The 23866-nt window shown below is 43.8% G+C and overlaps 1 protein-coding gene across 5 annotated transcripts in view; it reads left to right on the top strand.

The window, feature by feature from the left end:
- Positions 1–23866, top strand: part of RBMS3 (RNA binding motif single stranded interacting protein 3) — a 651451-nt gene that overhangs the window by 322493 nt on the left and 305092 nt on the right. For 4 of the 5 annotated variants that reach the window (XM_088521153.1, XM_088521150.1, XM_088521152.1 and 1 more), the window contains one exon: positions 2293–2462. In XM_088521153.1, the coding sequence (XP_088377279.1) occupies positions 2293–2462 (170 nt within the window). The remainder of the gene's footprint in view (positions 1–2292; positions 2463–23866) is intronic. The other variant, XM_088521151.1, reaches the window with a different exon arrangement.

Raw genomic sequence — 23866 nt, 5'->3', positions numbered from 1 at the left:
CACTTCTTTGACTGTGGTTATTACACAGAGATTAACGAACAGACCCTTTCCTCATTTGGAGGCGAAACGCATCCTCCTGCCATCCGTCATATACTCGTTGCTTCAAGGAACCAGAACTCAAAGCCTGCTTCTGCGCTGAAGCTTTTAGCCTGGCAGCTGGCCAGAAGATGTCATCAGCCTTGGTGCAGGCAATTTTATAGCCTTCTGCGGACACTATTCTGGGGCTTGGGATGTGCATGGAAATTACTACAGGCTGCGGTGGTTGAGGTTTGTTAGTGAAGAGGGTTCAGGCTGGTAGTTTTGGTGGGTCTGAGCAGATTGTTGCCCTCCGAAGCAGAGTGTGGCTGCCCCTCTACCCACCTCAGAGCTCCTCTCTGGGTGTTGCGGAGAGCAGGGACATTTGTGTTCGGCGGCTGTCTGAGCTGGTCTTGCTTGAAAAACCTATCCTGTGGCCTCATTCGCAATGAATGCGAAGGGTTTTTTTAGAGCTGTGGCCTTAAAATCAGTGCAAGTGTAATTTTGGTGCGCTTCTAGGTCCCCTTACAGCTGGCCAAGGGGGATAGAATGGCCTAAGCTTAAATTAGAATTAGGCCCCTAGTGCTTTCTTCTGTGTGAGGATAAAGATCTTTTAATAGAGTGAAAATTGCTCTTTATATTCTAAAGGTGTATTTCCACTTTTTTTTTTCTTTTTTCTTCCCCCTAGCTTATTAACTTGGTGTGAGAATAGGCCATTTACTCATTATCCCCTGCTATGACATGTATAATACCAATAATTAATTATTAAAGAATACAGCACTGTATTGGCTTGGAAAAAATTCTGTCTCTGTCTTGCAGCATTTACATGCATTCAGCGCGTATGTAAAACGTACAAACGGAGGAATAGAGATAAAGCAGTAAAAATGCTGCCTTGGCTTTATATTTTTCTATATCGCCGGCGCTCAGGATGTTGCAACGCACAAAATAACTGTGGGCTATTTCCTGAGCTAGGGCCAGACGCTCGCTGCAGTTACCTTTGCGTCCGCCGTGGCCCCGGCGTGCCCGGAGGTTTAAATATAGCCTCAGCCGGGTTATTTTAAGCCTGGCGCTTCCAGGTCCAAGCCGGAGGTTGCGCTCCCGGCCGCGTTAGCAGTGGCTGCCGAGGCCGTCCCGCTGCTTCGCGCCTCTGTCTCTGGGAAGGGGCTCGCGGCGATGGGGAGCGCGCGGCGGGAAGACGTCCGCGTGCGCCAAGTCGTGCCGTCCGCGTGCGCCAAGTGCTTCGGATCGGCAGCGAGAGCATCCGCCCTGGGACGTGGCGATGGAAGCACCTCATCCCTTCTCCCTCGCTGCCCGCCAGAGGGAATGTCATTGCCTGCCAGCATGAGGAGCACGCTGGGTTTTTTATCAGACTGTTTTTTTTTTTTTTTCCCTATTTAATGGGTCCTACTTTTGTCTCATTATAACCAGGTCAGATCACAGAGCACTTTGTATGTTCTGGTGCTTAGTGGGATGCTCCCGATCTTGGTTCAGATGAAAGAAGTGGGGAAGAAGGGCAGGAAAGGAAGCAAGGGATCTTTGCAGACACAATGTTTTATCTATTTCCTCAAAGCCTCTGAGCTTCTCTGGTGAAGCCCAGCTTCACCTGTCACTTATGCTCCCCCTAAGTGCTCTGTCATTTCTTGATTCCCCTGCATGAAGGGACTTGTTTGAAACCATTTCAAGCTGCTGGTTTAAATATATCCATCTCCCAAGGCTCTGATATGGTAGATGCAAGCACTGAGGTAGGGCTGTGGACAAGGGCTGCTCTCTAGCATGATCAGAATTACCCATCTCTCCCAAGCCCTGTTTTCCATGGTGACACCAGGGTTTCCGCAGGCTTCTTGTTGCTTCCTCTCAGGGTTACCTACCCCTTTGTCACCTGTACTGGATGCCTCACATGATTAGAAACTCCTTGTTCAGCCTTGAAATTGCTTAAAATTGTCTTAAGACCTTCTTGAAGCAACTTACATTTAACTTACATGTTTCATACAAACTACTCTAGTGCAGCCGTCATTTCAGAGCCTCGTTTTGTATGAAACGAGGTGTTTGAATTTCAGGTTAAGAAGTCAAAAACATGCTTAACACCCGAATTGGCTCCCCTTCACGTTGGGCAGGGTAGCCCCAGGCGAAGGGTTGGGAACGGGCACTGTGGGTGGCTGGGCGGAGGGAGGGCAGGGCAAGAGCGCCCTTAATCCTGAATTCCCTCAGTAATGCACCGGAATCTGTGATGCTTTTGGCTTCCAACCAAGACCTCTGTTTTTGTGTGCTTGCTTTCAGCAGTCCTATGCACCAGCTCCTCACCCCATGGCTCCTCCCAGCCCCAGCACAAACAGCAGCAACAACAGCAGCAACAACAGCAGCGGCGAACAGTTGAGTAAAACCAACCTGTACATTCGAGGCCTTCCACCCGGCACCACTGACCAGGACCTTATCAAGCTGTGCCAGCCGTAAGTGCCCTGAAAATGTTGCATGTCTTTGGGTTCGGCTGGGATGGGCCTGTCACCGAAATGCACGCGAATGTCCTCAGGAGGATAGTGCAAGATTGGTGGTTCACTGCTATTGCTCTGGTGCGAGGAGGTAGTGAGAATGAGTTTCTGAAATGAGTTCCTAAAATGCATTGTGGGGGAGTTAGAGAGGTAAAGAGGGTCTTCATGTTGTCTTTGTTTATTTTTATATGTATTTATTTATTTATTAAACATATGAAGGAAAATTATCTTAAGGGCAGATTTTACAGTTGGAATAATCTGTGAACAATAAACTGGAGCACAACAAAACATGGGTGCTCCCATCTGCATCATTTATCACTTCTTTTGATTGCTATGTCACATGTTGCTGGGCTTGGAGATAGCAGAGTAGGAAACCAAGTGAAAGTGGCCTTGTCGCAAACATCTAATTAACTGTTGTTCCATTGAAAAGTGATGGTGTAGAAAGTATCACCTTCTAGCTCTCCTGCAAATATGATTCTAAAATCATATTTGCAAACTTCCTTGCTAAGTCCCAGGTTTATTGTGGTTATTCCTGTTAAAACTGGAGTGGTAGCAGAAAGGAGCTCTTCATTCCTCGTGCATCCTCAACCACGCTGTTACCTAAGACAGTGCACTTGGTTACCCCTGTTCAGTCGATTGAATGTAATGGGTAATAGGGACAGAAATGAGACCCTGATTTGGCTTGCAAAGTCTTGAGTATTTACTGATAATATGTAAGAAAGGAGTAGTCCAGTTTAAGATTACAGGTAGAGATTGTCTGGCTAGAATTTAGGAAATTATTATTTTTTTTTTTTTTGTAACTGTAGTAGTAGTAGTAGTAAAATAAGAACATGGAGAGAATAATAAAACTCTTATGCCATAGGCCGGGCTCTGCAGTGTTTTTCTCATAGAATAGTGGGGTGTCCTTATTTTTATTTTATTTTATTTTTTTAGTTTTATTTTATTTTATTTTTCCCCAAAAAGAGAACAGCAATGATTTTTTTTCACTGCATATTGGCATTTCAACTAGGGATAACTAAATGGATGTTGGTAAAATAAGAAACAGTCTAAGGCTGATCTAGTGAACTGAAATCAAATTGGTGCTGTTTTGAAGTTTTCAATAGGAGTGAAAAATTGAGGAGATGTTCCATTTTATATCGTTTTGCACTTCCTGATTTTGCCCATAAGTGCTGAAGAACTACTCTGGGTGTTTTATCCAGCGAAGGCTTTCTGGGACTGGATAGTAGCGGAAAGCCTTCACTGGAATAATATCTGAATTTGAGAAGAGTCGTGGGAGCGTGGGACTCTTCTCTGTGACTGATATTTCACAGTTATTGCTACCAAAATCTCAAAGTAGAACGTGTTTAGTGTCTCCAGGGTTATAGGATCCTGGTGGTTTTTCATATTCCACGCGAGGTGGAGTGCCGGTGTGTCTACCCGACGTTTGTATGATCTGTAGTCATTGATACTTTCTGCTGGTGACAGTCGCGGATAATCCTGGTTCAAGGGGCAGATCTTCAGCGGGTATAAATTGGCTGTAGCCCTGTTGACATTCACAAAGCTGTTTGGATACACATCTGCCTATAGTCTGATCCTTTCTAGGTTCAGATCAACGCTCTCATCTGAGCAGCTCATCAGGGATGAAGTGAGTACTCCTACAGGAGCCTCATGGCTTTGCTATTGAGTGCTGCTGTCAGGGATGTGGGGCCCAAGTCAGCTGTTGAGTCATGAAATGTGGTGAGCATCTCCGGCTCCCTGTCTGCTTCTGGGAAATGCACAGCAGCCACCTCAGAGATGCCTCAGTACTGACCAAATCCTGCACATTCTCCACCAAACTTAGTCTGCTATTGGAGTATGGGGTTTTGTCTGGCTCTCGTGGAGTTTCTGTGTGCACAGGTGCTCTTTAAGAAAAATACTGACACTTAGGTTGCTGATCTTCATGTCCCTGGCTGAAGCGAAGTGAGGAGAAGCCCGCTGTGTGTGTTTTATTTATTTATTTATTTGGACATTAAAAGTATCAAAACAAAAGGGATGGAAACAGGGAAAAATGAAATATTTGAAAGTACGAGAATTTGACATGGCAGCATGTAGTTTTTAAAGTAGTGTGCAGCAAGGTATTTTTTTTTAACCTTTACAGATGGCTATGTATTAGAGATGGATAAAGTTCCAGATCCTTGCTTTATTGACTGTTTTCAAAAAAGTGCAGTGCATAGAGCAGCAGTCTACAGGATTTGTAAAATGCAGGCTGTACAGTGGAAATTTTTCTGAGAACATACATTTGTGCCTTTAGAAATGGATGCTTTCTATATAACTCCTCCTTAGCTCAATTCTCACTTACATCAGTGGAGTTTTTTCACCCAAAGGAAGGATAACAAACATGGCTAGAGCCTTCATGTTAAGGGAAGCAGATATTCACAAAACAGTAGAAGCTGTTAGCTCGTAGGGTTTCTGCATAGAAATTTTAGCCTAATTTGCTACAAGATAAGAAGTGACAGTATGAATCCATAAACCATACTACTATTTGCAGTGCAAGTGGTAGGAAGGGCTGCATTTGGGAAGGATACTCACAAAATCCAGCTTTTGCCCAGGACACCGGTTTGCCTAGGCTCGCTGCCAACACCTCAAGTGAGCCCTTCTGAACCCATTTCCTTGGCCCAAGCATGTGACAAGGCTGCCAGCAGTACAACTGTCGCTTACTATTTCTGTCGTTTGGCAAGTTGAAGAATAATGTTCTAAAAACTCAATACTTCTCTTTTAGAAGTATAGGGAATGCTGGAAATGCTTGTGGCTATGTACATTTATCACAGCACTTCCCAGTTCCGGGTTTATTCTAGCAAGAAGACTACCACCTAAGTGACATGTAACGTTTTTAAATTATATTTTTGTTGAGTGGCTGTGGAATAGGCAACTGCTTTGTTTTATCGAAACTGTTTTATCGAAAGTGTTCAGGGAAGGAAGGGGCTGCCTTGGTGAATCCTGGCTGCTTTTCTGTCTTTCTGCTGGGAGCTTTGCGTGGTGCGGGTTGCACGCGAAACAGCACGCAGCAGCCTGGAGTGCCATTGATGCCTGAAGTGCAGAGTCCATTACACACCATGTCAGACATTTCTGACAAATGTTCCAACACTATCAAACCTTTTATCAATTTAAGAGTAACCTTGTCACAGTAATCTGTCAAACTGTTCATATAACTAAAGGAAAACAAGTCATCATAGGCCGCACTGTAACCACGTAAATAAATAATAAAATCAAGTGCCGCTGGAAGATTTTCTTCTTGTATGGTTGTGATCCTCAGTATCTGTTTTTAACATGTGTCCAGAAAAGTTGCATCAGACTCTTGTGCAGCTGAGAGCTATTAGGTTGCACTGGATCTTTTGGGACTTTGTACAAGACACTGTGAAAGGTTACGCTGAAAAAGAGTGAGTAGGAATGTTCAGCAAGCAAGGACAGGCTGTTTTTAGGCATGTTTCTTCTGCTGTATTTTCAGTGAAAATTGAGTAAAAATGCTTTCAAAAAAACTGGAGAAAGGAGGAGAGAGGCACAGGTGGATTCACATGGCACCTATGTTATGCAGTTCTGCCTCTTGTATCCTTCCTCCATTTTTTTTAAAGAGCTATTATGTCTGTCCCCTATGATATTCATCAACCAAACACGGTATTCTAAAAATCTGATTTTAAGCATTCCATTAAAATAATAGTATTATGCCATTAGGATTATTTTTTTGAGATACATAGTCTATGTACCATCCATTGGTACAAGCCATTATACATGGGTATTCTTGGTTAAAATATGTTATCAAAAGAAAAGATATTCAACATTAAGATGTAAAATTCATAGATTATAGAGAGAAACATGTAAAGATTTTACTGTGAAAGCAAGATACAAAGGATTATCTCTGAAAAAACTCACAACCCATCATTCTTATTTTCATGCATAGTATTATATTTCATTCAGAAGAATTCCAAGATTCTCTCAAAAACATACACAGTTCTCTTAGATCCCTGTTGACACGCTGGACATCACATATTCCTATTTGCACATTCTTATTAACTAAATCCTCATGGAGATTGAAAGAAATTTCAGATACATATTAAAATTCTGAGCTCCATTACTTCAAAATATTTTAATTAAAAAAAAATCACAGTTTCTCTTGGAGTAGTTTGTCTTTTCTTACATGTTTGCAGTGAACAAGTCTTTGGTCTACGCCTAACTTTTTAAAAATATGAGAGAAGGATGTTTGGGGAAAAGAAGTTAAGTTCTCTTAGTTTTCTTTCCTTGTGACAAGAAATAATCTGTGGAAAAGAAGTTAAGTTCTGTCGCTATAAGTAATTTTGAAAAGGAAGTTTGGATTCAGTATCTTATCACCCCTACGCAGGTTATACCTTTGTATGGTCCAGGGTGAAATTAAAGGAGTTAATCAAAATAACTGTAGCACAAATAATTAAACCTAAAGAGTGCCACTCTCCATTAGTCAGGCTGACTCTTGTGGAAGACAAACCAGGATCTTCTAGCTCAGTGTTTTTGCACGTAAGGGCAATCCCTGCTGAATTGTGATTGTCACGAGTGCTGCTTTCCCTCAATAGTTTTTCGATCCATATTTTATGTGAATCATCCAAGTCTTTCTTTTTTTCCTCCCCTTGCTGAAGGTATCATGAATTTCTCTCCTTGACAAGTCATCAGGTTTCAGATTTTAGCCTGTCATTCGAGACTGAACGTCCTTGTTTGTGTCCCTGTGGAACCTCTGAATAAATATTCAGCCTGTTACTGTTTGGATTCTACTAAAGGGCTAGCCCCAAGGATAATGCAGCCGAGGTTATGAGTTGAAAATGCACACATTACTTAAAATGAGGACTATTTTTGAAATGAACTCTGTGTATTCCTTTTGCCCTAATAGGAACCTGCTGAATTTATTGAGGTTTTGAATGGGTCCAAGGTGCCTTTGAGGACAGGGGCTTTTGCTCATAGATACAACAAATATAAAACTGTCAGTTAGTCAACTGTACAGCAAGCTTTTGATGCTGGTACAGCTGTTTCTGCCATGTTTTAAGACAGCAAGACTTTTATTTGTCTTACCTTTCATGAAAATAACACATACATAGTACATGAGAACTGATGAATGGAAAGAATAGGGGAGAAAAAGTTTCCTCCTTTTTTCCCGTATTAAGTTTTTCATTAAAAAACAATTGCTGTACATGATAATTTAAAGTTAAAACCAAAATAAAATCCCTATAATGAGTCAAAAAAAAAAAGGGGGGGGGGGGATGGTTTTGTTTTGTAGAGTAAATCCTGAATTAGAAGTAGAAGAAATTATGGAATAATCTTTGGGGATATAAGGGACTGTACTGATTTCTGTAACACTGCTTTTGTTAAAGCGAGGTGTACTATTGGATTCAGTATTGATTTGAACAGAACCACATAATGTCTCCTATAATTAATCCCACTTGACACTGTTTCTCCTGCCATAGCAGAGACTGCAGGGGCATGGTGGTAAGCGCGCTTGTTCCCTGAGGTCAGCCTATACAGCTAGGCACTGTATAAAGTAGTTCCTGCTGAAGTCTTAGTGGGTGCTTTGGTTGGGTGACAGGAGAATTGTGAATGGCTCTGGAGTCTGCTCAAGCGATTGGTCTTCATGGGAAGCAGAGGAATGGCCATGCTGGAGAGAGAAGGAGGCGGATTTGCTTTGGTGTTTCAAGTAAAATCAGGAAAGCAAAGTCTCAGGAAAGAGTTGACCTAGTAGAGCAAAGGGGTCCTGTTGGACTAAGCATACTGGTTCCAAGCAGCCAGGGCCCCGTGCAAATTTGCTGTTTGTTAGTGTGTTGAGAGCAGGGTCAACACTGATGGGTTAGGTGGGGGAGATCTGTGTTCTTATCTACCTCAAGTGCCTTACTGTCAGGGGCTTTCCTAAAAGAGGCATGGAGGAGAAGAATGAAGTCCAGGTTAACATTTTTAAGTCAAAACGGCTGTGTTCAGGAACCAAATGGTAAATATTAAGCATATCTAAAGCAGACAAAAGCAGAGGACTGTAATGGCTTGGACATGGTTTGTTAAATCTATCATTGGAGACATCTTCATAGTGCCAGTGCTCAGTAGTGCTGCTGGGTATGTTTTGCCTTTGCTCCCCAGGGTCCAAAATGGTACAATTCAGTGAACTTGGATTTCTACTGCCTAAATCTTGGCTCCTGAAATCTGTTGATTTGCGGTTTTAGGCTCAGTTATGTAAACGTTGCATCTTTGCGCTGTGTCAATATGGGCATGGATGTGCATAGTCGTCACTTCTTTTCTTTTTCTCTCACTCTCCTTTACCTGTTTATCCTTAAAAAATCGCTTGTGTGTTCATTTCCCATTACCATAATCTCCAAATGCCTCGCACGGTTAAAAAACAAACATTAAAGCTGCCCTGGTAGGCAGTGAACCGATCCTATCCTTACCTCTCCTCTTTCATCGGGGAAAACAAAACTCTAGGTCAGCAGTTGCCCCCAGCGCTGCAGAGAGGTCCATCTGGGATGTGAGCGTTCGCATTGTCGGCCAGAAAGGCAGAAAAAAAATCGGCGTAAAGTAATAAACGAGCACCTGCACCCTGGTTTGAATGTGCCCGTCTTCTCACTGGAGTGTGACAGAGTGTCAGTGAGGGTTTCTCGTCTCCTTTCAAGTTGGATGAACCTGATTTAATGGAAGATAGGGGAGGAGGCAGCGTTCTCAGACGCTGCTGCTGAAAACATTTCTTCTGATGAATTTTAATTAAAGTCCTTGGGAGGGGGGGAAAAAAAACCTCATAGCAGAAATATTGAGTCTTCTATGTAGCCATGTGAAGGGCACAACTGTACAAGCAGCTTGCTCTGCTGAGTGTGCAGGAAGGGGGTTGGAGGAAGAAAGGGCAGACTCGCTTCATGAGCTGCCGCTGGCCTCCTTGGAGATGCGCGTCTTCCCACTCCTTCCTCGGCCTCTTCCTTTCTCCAGGTGTCCCGTGTGTTTGTGTGTGCGGCCAGTCGGGAGGGTCAGCGGGGCTGCTCTCCCCTTAGAGGGTGTCTTGGCAAAGGGATGGCAGCTGTAGGACAGCAGAAGTGTCCCGGGTCCGTGCAGGGGGAGCGGAGCAGGGAACAGGGAGCGCTCGAGCTGGGCGCCGTTTGGGAGCCCGCAGAGCTTTTGGGGACGAGGGGGTCGGGGCCTGTGCTGGCATTTGTGCAGCAGATCCACCTCTGTCGCCGTTCCCTGGACAGCGTGCGCAGACAGTCTGCTGCTCTGCCCGAGAAATACTGCTGTCCTAAGGCTAGCCTGTGCAGAAACAATGCTAGCCGTGCTTAAAATAAAAAATAAATACATAAATGCCTACTCGCTGCCCCAGAAACCGGAATGACCTGGGTCCTGCTTCCAGCTAAAGGCAAGGCACTCGGAGCATGGCTGTAACTTCTATACGAGGAGAAGTGGCAGGCCAGCTTTGATGGCAAAGCTACTGAATATTATCAGCACTGGAACAAAAATGTCATTGTGTTCGGCTGCTAGACTTTCCCATACTGTTCCAAACAAGCATCGACAAGAGCTCCGTGCTATGTAGCATGCAATGTCCTTCATTCCAAGTATTTGGTAACTTCCCAGAATTATGTGTGTGACAAGCGCTGCTGCTAGATTTATATTAAAAACTGTATTTTTTTAAAAAAGATGTTCACTAGAGAAGGCATTTCTCAGAATTTTTGCAACCACGTCAGAGGTTTTCTGTCTGCCTCATTATAAACCAGACAGGAAAAGATGGAATGTTTTCAGCTTAATTTTTAAAAGATGTTGATCTGACTGAAATCCGAAAAGGTTTTTTCATTCTCTGTGCGTGTGTTTTCTACCTCCCCCTCACGGGTGCTAGGGAGAGCAAAGACCACTCTCCTGGGCTGTGTGGAAATGAGGCAGATAACAGCAATGTGGCTAGTGAAGTCCTGTTCTGAAATAAACTCTGTCAGTGTACGCCCAGTCTCACATGAGAACTTCATGGGAGCCCAGCGGTCTGTTCACATACTCTTCGTTGCAGGATCAGAGCCATATTAATGTTTCAGGGCAATATGGGTGCTAAGTGTAGCATTTATGGGTGTTACTGCCTGGTGATCACATTTTAAAAAAGAAATAAAAAAAGCCACGCTTTCCTCACTTCAGTTTCCCAGTTCAGCATTTCCATATACCCCTGAGATTATAATCCAATTATGAAACCTCAATTATTTTCTATAATTCATTGATTCAAGAAGAACATTAATTTTTTTGGCTTCTTTATAGTAGGAACCTAATCCCTAAAAGGGATGAAATGCCTCACAGATTCATAGCATTTAAGATCCAGAAGAGTCCAAGGGATGATCTAGTATTATCTCCTGCTGGTCTGAAGTCCTTATATTTCCCTCATTTGCTCTTGGACTGAATATAGCAATTTATATGTGTCTAAAGAATGGCCTTGAGGAAAGCACCCGCTCTGGGTTTGAGGAGAGGAAGCAGCAGCAAGGCAACCACTGCTCTTACCAGGTTGTCGCTTTGGTTAACCATGGGCCCTGCCACAACTTCTGACTCGCTTCCCAAACAGCCTTCTGGTGTTGAATTTTGACCTGACGGTTCTGGTGTAATTGGATTAAGGACCTTTTTGCTCCTTTGCTCCCCACTGGGTCCTCTTCCAAGATGTACTTATGTGCTATAATCAAGTCACCTTTCAGACTTTTTTCTTTCGTAATCAAAGTAGATGGAGCTCTTCAAGTCTCTGATTATAAGGCAGGGATTTTGGATAATTTCATCAAGGACTACAGATGACGTCTGGGGGTATTTGAATGTTTTTCAAACTAATTATTTAAGGTTAGAAATTGTTTCCTTTTCATGATAACTTGCTGTTACGTGTAGTTTATAAAACCGCCTCTATTTGTGTGTGGCATAGCTGGAACATCCTGAGCGGGATGATGCTCCTGAGCAGGAGAAATGATGCTCAAAGGGCTGCCTCGGTGCCTTAGCAGAAATGGAACAAGCTGCAATATTTTTCCTGTAGAAACCATGATATGCTGGTCCTGAAAGTGTGTCCCAACCAGAAGCTTCTGTTTCTACCTAGGAAGTTTGCATTACCTTTGGTTGTGAATTGTTTTGTCAGTCCACCCTTGTCTTTGAGTAACAAAAGCCCATCTGACAAGAAAACTGCAACAGCCTAGAAGCTTTGTTTAAAAATAATAAGGAATTTGGACCTAAGCCATGCCTTATCTTACTTTTGTAGAACTTGATTTCTTTAGTCATCTAGTCATGCTTCTTGTCCCTTCTGCTTTACTTAAATCGACACCAAATTTAGGATTGTCAGTTAAATGGAGTATGATTATGAAGTTTTTTAATTACTGTAACTTAGCTCAAACATTTCAATATACTGGTTATTAAGTGCCTTCTGAACTGCATAACAAATGAATTCATCCATAATCACACTGCAGTTCAGGGAGCCGGAGGATACAAATAGGGGCAGCCCCTTGAGTCTCAGAAAAAAATAAACTCATAGCAATTGCTTCTAAATGGAAAACAAAACTGGCTGCTGCAATGGAACAGAGTGGAATATGACCAAGGCATTAGTAGAGTTTAAATAAAAAAGGGCAATATACTCATAGCACGATTTTCCTTAGTACCTAATGTAAGAGTTGGACGGAGGATGTGATTGCAGATCTTACAGAAGGGGAAGGCAGGCTGTAATGATACAGCTATAAAATACTAGCAGCACTGAAATACACATCTTATTATATTTAACTTTTAGGCATTTCATCAACTGTCTTTGGTGGGCAGTATGGAAAACCTGGCTTTCTGTAGCATGGATCTGAAGTGCTCGTTCTTGTGAGGATCTGGCATTTTTTGGCTGTCCCTCTTGCTCTCTTTGATATAAAGAAGGAATTCCCCCTAACGACAAGCCCACCGTTTCGGGTGCCAGGCCGTTCCCTTAGCGCTGGGACCCGGGGTGCTGCGACCAGCGGTAACTCTGGCGGCACCGGCCAGCGTGAGGGGCCTCTTGTGGCAAGGAGGAGTGGGTCGGAGCGGGAGGAGGTAGGACGAGGATACGTTGTAGATCCTCGGAGGTTGTTATTTGTCAGAGCAGCTTAGCGTGCACCAAGCCAACTGTGCAACAAATTTACATTCCTCGTCTCCCCCCTTTCTTATTTCCATTCATATTTTTCTTTCGTTCTATTTTTTCCCCCGTTTTTTTCCCTAATGCAATCCCCTTCTGAAGAGGAACATTTCTGCAGTGCGAATCCCTTGTTTGGTAGCTGCCGCTTAGCAGGGCGAGGCTGTCGATGAGAATCCTGTGCCGAAGGCCCCGCGGCGGCGTCCTGGAGCTCTCCGCACCGCTGCCAGCCTTGCAGGCCGCGTCGGAGCCGTCACCAGCGCGCGAGGCCGGCCCCCGCTGCCAGCCTCGCAGGCCGCGTCGGAGCCATCACCAGCGCGCGAGGCCGGCCCCCGCTGCCAGCCTTGCAGGCCGCGTCGGAGCCGTCACCAGCGCGCGAGGCCGGCCCCCGCTGCCAGCCTTGCAGGCCGCGTCAGAGCCGTCACCAGCGCGCGAGGCCGGCACCCACTGCCCGCCTTGCAGGCCGCGTCGGAGCCGTCACCAGCGCGCGAGGCCGGCACCCACTGCCAGCCTTGCAGGCCGCGTCGGAGCCGTCACCAGCGCGCGAGGCCGGCACCCGCTGCCAGCCTTGCAGGCCGAGTCAGAGCCGTCACCAGAGCACGAGGCAGGCCCCGGCGCAGCCTCGAGCACCCGCGCCTGCACCTGATGCTGAAACGCCGCCAGGCGAATACATCTCTATCCTCCTCCGTTGCCAAGTTGCGGCGGCGGGGCAGGAGACGTCCCGGCGCTGGCAGCAGGATCCCAGGGGCGCCGCTTTTTTGGCCGGAGGACCCATTGGGACAGACCTTCCCGTGGGCCCGCGCGTGCGTCGCGCTCGTCCCCGAGCTCCATGGGCGCCTGCAGCTGGGCAGGCCCCCATGGTGCTCCTAAGTGGTGCTTGGGAGCAGTGTGTGCCGTAGGCCCCGCTCTCCTGTTACACCGACATCCACTAATGCTGGCATCAAGAGCGGCGGGGTAATTCAATCACACCCGCAAAAATGGCATTAGCATAACATTAAAAGAGCTGTGCAGCCTAGCAAAAGACAGGAAATTATGGAGTTCGGGCTTGAAACTTTATCCTCAACTCACCCATATTGTGCTGAGGTGCCTGGAAGTTTCCAGGTGGTGTGTTATTTTACAGGCCCGGCTCTGGGATGGATTGCCCTGCTCGTTTGTGGAGGATTTCCTCGTCTAGCATCAGCCAGCATTAGTGGGAATTATATAAAGAAATCCTGGTGCAATTTGCAGAGTGCTGCTGGACAGTGTGAGCTCTAAATATGCATTTCTTGGCTTAGGCACCTTACCCACTCCAGCTTTTCTGATTTGCCGCCTTAGAGTTTGGCCTTATTGACTTTTTTAAAACCAAGTTGAAAATCAGTAGCTAAGCCCCTCTCCTGACTTCAAAACTAACCTTTAAAGTTATTTTAGCTGTTGTTTTCACCTCTGAATTTTCTTTGTTGTTTTAATTTACCTTTTGGTTTCAAGACAGTGCTCTTAGTCCACTGACTTTACCACAAAGTCATAGCATACCTCCCAAAATTTTAGCCTTGTTCCCATCTTTGCCCCCCGTTCATCCTTGTCATTATTTAATCCTGCTGAAACAAGTAGAGCAACTCCATGAGAAAAGTTAGCTGCAACACCTAGAAAAATCCCCAGCTGGAAAGGGAAGGAGATGAGGTGTCGTGTACCCTCCCTTGCTCCTCTGCTTCCCCTTCGCATTTCTGTGCCAGGGCAAGCCCTTGACAAGGGCAAGTTCTTGCAAGCACCCCCCTTGGTTTCGAGGGGATCAAGGAGTTGAAGTTCATCGATGGGATGTTCATAGAGAGAGAAAAAGCAATTTCGTGAGTGGAAACATTAAGTTTTACCTATTGGCATCAGAGCCAAGCAAGAGCCAAGGGAGGAGCTGTCTGTCATGCTGGCGTTGGGGCTTGACTGCAATCAAAGGTGAGATCGCAGATCTCGTGGAGATGGAGAAGTTGACAGGGAAACTGCCTGTGAAGCAGCTAAAACAGCAAGAACGGCAGCACCCAGAGTTTTTCCTGCATTCCTCGGTGTCTTTTGCAGGCTATGCTGGAATCCTCCCTGCCCTTGAATATCCTAACGTAAAAGCACCCAAAGCTCCCACAGTAACCCCAACACGGGCTCCAGGAGTGCCCTTCACTGTAGTGTCAATGCCCCTTGAGTTTAGAGTTCATTCCCTTGCTCCTCCGCACTGGAAGGAATTGCTGCTGGGCATCACTCTTCAGAGACTTACACACTTCAATCTAGAGCAGTAGAAGCAAAGAGTGACCGAAAGCAATGAGAATTATTTTACTCTCGTAAAAGCTCCTTTGAAGAATGGGTGTGGGATAGTTCCTGGAGATGGGAACTCTAGCTAAGCTTGCAGGTTGTTCCTGTTTTCCCTCTGGGCGCTCTCAGTGCTATGGAGCTTGGGCGAAGTGCCACGGCAGCGGTCTCTGCGGAGCGGGATGGTCATTAGTAGCCATGCATAGAACAGTGGCATGGCTGTGTCCTGGGGGAAATCAATTTTCTGCAGAGAGCTGGGCTTGTAAAGAGCAGCAAATTTTCATGGAGGGGAGGAGGGAGGCGAGGCAGGATCAGCAGAGCAGGGATTAAAAATGCAAAGGCTTCCAAAATGACAAATAAATCAAAAGGCTCTCTGTGCAAGGTGGATTTTTTTTTTTAACTGCCCAAACTGGTCAGATCTGGAACATGCTGATTTTAGGGATAAGGGAGGGAACAGCATGCTGGAGGAGCTCTGACATGGGGGCTGTGGAACAACACTGCCTAGGCTTCAGGCAAATGGCATTTGCAAGACGATGCCTTTTTAAAGCGCTCTCTACTTTTACATGGGGCACTAACGTGCAGAACTGATGAAGTGGTGGACACTGCTGTGCTTTTCTCCTCCTCGAGGAACGTCTAGGTGAGCTAGGTGAACGCTAGCGAGGTCGCCGCGTGCTCTCCTGCAGCCCACGCGTGACCGTGGTGTAGACCTGCGTCCCTCGCCACGTGCCCTTAAGCGTTTGGGCCAGGGTCATTTTCTTCTGCTTTTCCCCACGCTTGCAGGTTTGTTTCTTCTCCGAATCGCAGCGTTTGGCCGTGGCGCTGAGTGTGTCTCAGCTTTGGGTGGCTCTGGGAAAGTCCTCCCCTCTACGCTCACCGTTTGCTTCTCCCCTCCTTTCCTGCTGTGTAAGCCTTGCTCTACCCTTGCAGACAAGTTGAAGGAGGATTGTCTTGCTTAGGATGCAGTCATTTCAGTCTCACAATGGATTTGGGGAAACTATTTCAGAAAGGAGATAAGTAAACTATAACTGGTTTTCAGTATCATTCGAACATCTTTAGTAAGAATAAGTTTACTTGGATTTTATAAGTATGTTTATATGTATACATGTGTCTTAACAATGTTAGCATACACAAATGTTTAAATTTCCAACAAGAGGATGATTCTTTTCTGACTATGCTTGGTATTAAAGGCTAAACTGGAGATAAGATAACATTCCCATTAACATGGGAGCCGAAACAAAGGAGCTTTTGTCCTCAGAATGAGGGAATCAAAAAGAAACCGAAGTTTGAACTTAGGAAATGGTCTTACAAAATGGAATGCTGCATGGAGAGGAATCTTTAATGGCTTTCAGAAGTTGCAGAACAGGGGAAATCCGTAGGTCTTTCTCTGATCTCAGTGGTCTCTGGAGCAAGCCCAAAGAAAGCGAAGGGCAGAGGCGCCTGGGAAGCGAATAGCTGTTGTAGACCTTTTTATTTTCCTGTAGCTTCTTGCTCAAGATGTTGCCCTTTGGAGAACTTCCTTTCTTGAACAGCAGGAAGGGAAAGGGGAGAAAACTCCCGTTGTCTGAGTAAGTGGCCATTGTGGAATAAGATGCTGCAGGAGGCTAATACTGCACGTGCTCAACTTATGAGTTGTGTTGTGGGCGCTGCGCCCTGTACCGAGTAGCTGCTCCTGTTTATAAATATTTGCTGGCCATAGGTCTGTTTCTAGTAGGATGTTTCTTTGACCATATGTCCCTTTTATATTGTTTCTATGCTTTGACGTTGCTTGTGATGGGTTGTGCAAGAAGCAATTTACTTGCCACTACAGGTGTTCATAGTAAATTTTGTGTTATTAATTTTTAAACCCAGCACATTTGGCAGATTATATTTCAGCTGCCTGAAATATAATTTATCTGTGTAGGATAAAATTGCCATTTATGTGTATGATAGCAGTAAAGTGAGTGGTGTCAGCACTGGAGCTTTTATAACCCTTTAAATCCAGCTCTTTTTATAAAGCAGGGAACAGAAAGCAAAATGTATTTGTTCATTGCTGTTATTTAGTTTATTTTTTTCCTTTGCAAGGTTGTTTCCTGGGACTGGAAACAAGCAGCTGCCAAGCACCATTTTTCCCCTAGCTGAGGATGTTGACTAGTATTTGATGAAGATGTTGCCCTTGGTATTGCCAACCCTCAGAAGTTTATTGCAAAGTTCACAATATTTGTTTCTTAAGCCCTTAGATCCTGAGGCATGCGATAAGATGGAATCTCAGCTTTCAAATTTTTTTAAATGCAGGTTTCTCTCCTTCATGGTTGAAAAGAGAGGCCTGAAAACATGCCCTGAGTGTATCACAAAAGCTCAATAGATACAAACAAAGTAAAAACATATCTCAAACATATTTTTTGCTTATTTTTAGTATTAAAAGTTAATAACTTTTTAGTTTATTAATGAATAAGAGCAGTTGTCTGTGCCATGCGCCTTTTCCAGTAAACAGAAAGATTGTGGGTTCATCCAAATAGATTCAGCTCGCTCTCACAAAATATGTCCAATATTGAGCATGAGGTCTGTTTTTCATGTAAATCTTTACATGGATCGAGTACCATATCTCATTTACCTACTGAGTTCGAAGGTGTCTGAGTAATATATGAAAGACTGTTCTTGAGGGCTTCCAAGCCCAACGGAAGGTAATTTGCTTCCAAATCCAGCATTACTGATTAGGGCTCAAGATGTGGCCACTAACTCTCTTGGTGAATGATTTCTTCCTGGGAAAAAATCTCCCAGCAGGATGATGAAATATTTAAATTCTCGCTCGGTTCTGCACGTTGCTGTGTGTCTGCCTCAAATGAGGTGGGTTACGGGCAGGTCTTTTTCATAGCTCTCCATGCAGAGTTGTGTGTAGGGAGACCAGCTAGGTGTCCTTTTAAGGACAGGAGAGACTGGACATACAGGCAGTGCACTTATTTGGTGAATCCCATGGCTTTCTTGTCCATGTAGGCTTCGTTCTGGGGCTAAGCTGAACTGAAGAGGAGGTCAGCATTGCCAGCTTGGCTTTTCGTCTTTAGGAGATGCACTGCCAGAATGTCCAGCCCAAAGCTTGATCGAGTGTGTGGTCCCTTGCAGGCTTCTGTGGGTCTAGGGCTCGTTGGTTCTGAAAGGTTCGCCTATCGAGCACAGGGCTATGAGATGTGCTAACCGTGCCGTATTCCCCTCCATGTCATCTTAAGTGTCACTTCAGTACTAAGAGATGGAAAATAACGAGGCAGCTGCTTAGTTGGGGTAAACTGGCACAGCCCCTGGAACCTGGGCACCACATTTCCAGCAACCAAGAGATTGACCCAGAGCGTAGGTTTTAATATTTGCAGGCTGCTAAAGTGAGGCTGATACATTCAATTATGTCCATCTTCATTTGGGCAATAAATCATAATTATTTTTATGATAGGCAGTGGCTCTAAATATATTTTTAAATCTGTAAATGCATTTTTGCAGTTGGCGAATCTTCATTAAAAGCTGTGTTTATACTCAGGGTTTTAAAGCATTTGGAAAACATTAAAAAGTTAAAAACATTATTTGCATCCACATACATATATATGACTTGATGGGCAGCCTCATCTATCTTGAATTTTATTTTTGGCAAACTGATCATTTCAGATTTTTGAGAATTCCTCCTTTGCAGCCTGACCTGGGAGTTGCGATAAGTTGCCAGCAAGAACAGATTGGTCTTTTTAGATATAATTATCATAGTTATTACCGGCCTTGCACTGGGGAAAGCAAAGCGCTTGCAAACTGGAAACGTACATGTACGTGTTCCAGGTAAGGATGTTTCCCGATTTGAGGCTGTAGAGCAAACTTTCCTCGCCAAATAAGCATGTTAAGTTATGAGCTTTTACCTTGCTAAACATGAATAGTCCCATTTAAGTTCACTGGGTCTTCTGACATGCCTAAAGTCAAACATGTGCATGAGTATTTCAAAAATATCGTGAACAAGTAACTTATCAAATCCATTTCCACACCCTGTCCTGAGGCTGTCCTTGTGCTGCAGTTGCCTAAATAAAATGGGCTAAGAATCTTTGGTTTTGGTGGCATTAAGTAAAATTCAAAGAAACTCAAAACCAGAGCTGTTCTGGCCAAGCTCTGGGCAGGCAGTGTTCACTTTTGCCCATGCAATTGTGAAATTTGAAAATAATGCTCTTGTTATTTCTCCTTAAAAATCTCAAGCAGAGAAGAATGTGCTCTTTGCACCACTTGTGTCAAAGTTCAGCGTGTGGCAAATGAATATAACCGACATTCCAGCCCTGAAAATAAAAGGTTTAAAATAAATATACCACAGAAAAAGAAACAATTCTGTGATATAGTTCTTAAAATATATATTTTTAAATGTAAAAATCTTAAGAAACTGTCCCAACAGAGGCAAGGTCATGTCCAAAGACATCCGAAGTACCTGGAATTTTATAATTTGTAAATAACGAAATGGGAGCTCTGTGAACTCAAGAAGTCTCGCTCATGCATTTGATTCAAATGGCCTCTGTGTGAACTCTATAAAATACTTCAGCTTTAAATTATCAGTTTGAGCTCACAGTCCCTGGTGGTAGCTGGGGTTCTTGCTTTTCTTTTTAATTCCTTTTCTTTCTAATCCCTTTTAGTTCCTTGGCTGTTATTAGAGCGGTACCATCTGCCTGCGATGCGTATTTTTTTGTGCATTATGTTGCAGTCACAGAACTCTTTTAAGAGTAAATTGTTTTAGCGAAATGTCAGGAAATCTGCCCAAAACCGAATGCTCCGAGTTCCCTTGAATAATGAGGCCATTGTGGAATGGCTGGATCCTTTGGAGAGGAATATCGTGGCATGCGGCTCCGTGCCGCTGCCCGGTTTGCAGGGAATCCGCCGGAAGCGGGCGACCCCGTGGAGGAGAGGGAGGATACAAGGCAGCCCGGCATGCAAGAGCATACAAAATAAATAAGGTTTGCGTGCCAGAATGGTATGGTGGAAGGGGGGGTATTTCCACAGTATCTGAGAAAATTGAATCGTAGAGTAGGGGAGAGTCTGCAGGCTGAAGATCTGCCCGATTTTTTGTCCTAACACCAATGAGCGATGTCTTCACAGAATGAGATAATTTTCCCCCCACCCTAATTTTCAGAGAACGGGTTATGCCTGGCCTTGCTTTTTGTGACAGGCTGCAGTAAACCACACCATATTCAGTGAAGGGTTTCACATCCCTCAGCATCCTTCCAAATAATGCATCCTATCATTATGCGGAAAATTTAGTGGTGCTACTGAGTGTCTGCAAACAAAAGTTGCATTTCTTTAGGACATCTGAATTCTTGGATACGGAATAATTAGTAGTTGAAGATTTAATGATGGCCCACAAGACGGACTGAAGTGTTCTGCATGAAATCACAGTTATTAATTTGTGCATGAATTTCGTTTTCCATACTTAATTTAGCAACTGTAAAATATTTTGGTAATTAATTATTAACACTGGTTATTTGTCATGGCAGAACTGTGAGGGAAAAACATAGCTTTCTATCAAAGCAAAAATATTAACGTCAGAATTTTAATTTAAACATGATATACAGTAATGTAAGCATGTTTTAAATAGCTTCAGTAGCTTTGTGTCAAACATAAAGACATATAAATATAATGTATAGTGTTAATTCAAAACAAACGTTTTAAAATGAAATGGCAACTTAGAGCCAAATGTCTTGATTACTTTAAAAAAAAAAGTGGGAAAAATGCACTAGTGAAAAAGCAAAATGTCAGACTTCCGTGGGGAGGCAAGTGGCATTTTATTCTGTCTCAGATATCAAGATTATGACAAATCTGTAGTGTTGTGGATGCCATAAGTAGGGATTGATCTTGTGCCTACCAAAGGCAATGAAAAAAATATCTTTGATTTCTGCATGTGTTGGATCAAGCTCCTTAATTTCATTTACATACAGGCAGAAAGATCTCTATTTTGGCTAGGGAAGGAACCAAGCTATAGGGAACATCATCTTTCCACACCAAGGTGATATACTTCATGCAGGTGTGAAGCTTTAATTGCTTTACATTTCCAGAAATAGTGTCTGTTTGAATTTCATTCAGAGTGTAACTTCTGTGTACACGGACTTAGTTTCCCAAATTGTGAAAATAATTACAGTAAATCTTCAGAGCCAATGAACTTTCATGTGGGACTGTTTTTCTAGAAGTGGGTGCGCATTAAACATTTGGAAATGTGAATGCAGATTAGTTTCAATTAGAAGAATGATTTGGCAAATATCTGCCTTGTGCATATATTTCTAATTTGCATGTAGGACATGTTCCTGTGTGTCTTAGGGATGCTGAGCGTTTTAGGAACGCTGGAAAGGAAAGAATGACGGGATCTTTTGGTTGTAGGCATTTCTGCGCACATTTTAAGCAGGCCATTTGCAGTACTCCCCACCCTAAATTGTAAAATTTTACAAGTGAACTTCACTAAAACTGCCAGTTTTCTATGTTGTTTGCTAAAAGAACAGAAAAAGGATCACAGCTGCTCCAGTGCTGGATTGGAAACCTGTGATTTGAGCTAAATGGTACTTGCACTTTCTCCTGAAAAGCAGGATTTATGAATATGAGCTGTAAATGTCGTGTAATGTAAATGGCAAGACCCGTCCTCTGAAGTAACCTCTTAGGTATTTTCTCCTGGACATGGAGCTGTTATGCAGGTGAATTGCTTGATCTTGTCTTTTATTTGTCTAAAGTAATAACAGTGTTCATACATACATCTAATTAACTTAGATATTTAATGTAGCTTTTATTTTCCCCCCTCTCATTCTTATGAAAAACATAGTTTTCGTTGAATGCGGGCTGATGGTGGGTAAGGTAAGCACATATATGAACCAAATCTTTTCAGGTTTTCCTGACAGTAAAAATCAGTACTAGAGGATAGTCTTCAATATGAGCATGTTCCTTCAACACTTACCCAGCTTGCTTTCTCTTGACAATTCATTCCTCATATGTGTCCCAATATTCATTACTGTGTGCTTAAAACTGAGCTTCTAACTTCGTTGGGAGAAGAAGAATCAAAACATGTGGCCTGAGCGCCAAAATTGCTGAAGATCTCCCACCCTTTGCAGGATTCCCTGTTAATGACCGAGTAGCCCCTTTGGAAGTCCAGGCTCTGTTTTAGATGTACAACCAAAGAATTTAAGAGCCTCCCTCCACCCCTACCCCTTATTGTGATGTTTTTTGAAAGCTTGGACGAGATGTTATTTTAAATTACTTTACTGCCTTTTATTATATTCCATGAAGAAATGATTTCTGTAAAGTTGACAGCTGGACTGAAGTAAGTGAAGAAGGCAAGAAAAATTGAACTCTTACTGTCTGGGGCAGAAGGATAGGCTTTATTGATCCAATAAGCAGCAGGTTCCCTGCCATCACCTCCCTTTGCTCCACAAAACTTGTACAGGTGTGTGAAAACAAAAGGTGCTCTGAGGGCTATATGTTCTGTTGTGGTATCGCTGTATGGATGAAAAGGTAATTGGGTTTTAACCTTCCATTTTTTAAATTAGTATCCAGAATAACAAACCAGCCCGATCTTTCTCAATGGCTAGGAGATCAAGTGCTACATTTTAGAGGGAAAAAAAAAATGCAAGCATTGAATGTGTTGTGTGATAGATAAAATGCCCGGAAATAATCATGCAAATTAGAACTTTCTTTCTTTGTGACTTTCCCTTTTGTGCATATTTGGATGGCTTTAGTTCGCTTGGTAGTGTATCTATTAGGACAACACCTCTTGGAGAAGAAAATTTCATAAATTCATGATTTTCCTAATAGAGTCTGTTCTTAAACAACATAAACCCAGTTATGCTCTTCATATATTAATTCAGAAGAATGAAAGAGCCTCAAAGTTGCTTATCTAAATCCAATTACTTCTGGTCATAATTCATTCCAGTACAAAAGTTTCTGAGATAACAGTATATATTACCTAAATGCATAGAAATGTGGCTGTTTTCAGTAGGGCAAATTCTGCTCTGAGCAATGCATAAGACCCTGAGTGAACCAAACGCTCGGGATGTAATTATTAAACTCGGAAATTGCATTTGTTTAAAAAAGCAGGGAAGACTTCTGTGAACAAGTTACTTGGACTTAGATCCCCCTTTAAATTTTTCAATCAGCATAATCCCCAATTTAAACTTGACTTAAACCCCGTGAGGAATTCCCTCATTGTGGTTAAAGCTGTGTTTCCTGCGGGTCCGAGCTGCTGGCCGTGTTTTGGGCTGTGCGGGAATTGCCGTGTCCGGGTGGCATGGAGGCCACCTGGCAGGTGGTCATTCCCTGGCAGGAATGGGTCACCTGCCCTCGCTCCAGTTCTGCAGGTCCTTCCAGGGCACCGGATGCCAGGGCTCGGGACACGCAGTGGGCAGGATTTCTTGCCTTGCTGTGGCTGTATCTCTTGCAGCTGAACTGCTTCCTCCACAGTCTCTGTTTTGACAGCAGTTATCAAATAACTAACGTGGGACCTATCACGCTACCCGGGTCTGAAATACAAGTACCCGTGGGCCGCCTGCAAAGCCTGGAAATGAACTATTGATACGGCAGCCGCGACGCCCGCTAAGGGTTCCTTTCTGCACAGCTTGCATCTTTGCACAGCATCTGGGCTGAGTAGCCCTCAAACGCGGGGTGCGACGGCACAGGGGGCCCCAGGGCAGAGCAGGGGCTGGGGCTGCACCCCAGCGTCCTCGGTCATCCCTCACTCACACCCTCACCGTGCCGTGCTCGGTGTGGAAGCTCTTTCATACCTGCAATCAACTGGTTTCAAAATAAAATTATTACCTGAAAATCATCCTAAAAGCATTGTTGCAATAAGGGATTAAAGGGACTAAAAATAAGCAAGTGAAAGATGTATTTGTGCTTTGCTACACTTAAATAACAGCGTGGGAAGAATGTAAGAAACAAGGCATTAGTCTAGAAAGCTGGAAAGAAATTCCTCTGAATGGAAATTTCAGCTCAGATTTTCAGTAGTTTTCGGAGGTAGCCGTCTCACAGATTCGTAACATCTATTCCCTCTGATACCGTAATGCAGTAGGAT

Source organism: Tinamus guttatus, unplaced genomic scaffold (assembly GCF_059628265.1).
Source record: "Tinamus guttatus ecotype Peru unplaced genomic scaffold, ASM5962826v1 Tinamus_guttatus_pri_ptg000115l, whole genome shotgun sequence".
Classification (NCBI taxonomy): domain Eukaryota; kingdom Metazoa; phylum Chordata; class Aves; order Tinamiformes; family Tinamidae; genus Tinamus; species Tinamus guttatus.
Note: the sequence above shows the minus strand (reverse complement) of the source record. Positions and strands in the feature narration are given on the sequence as shown.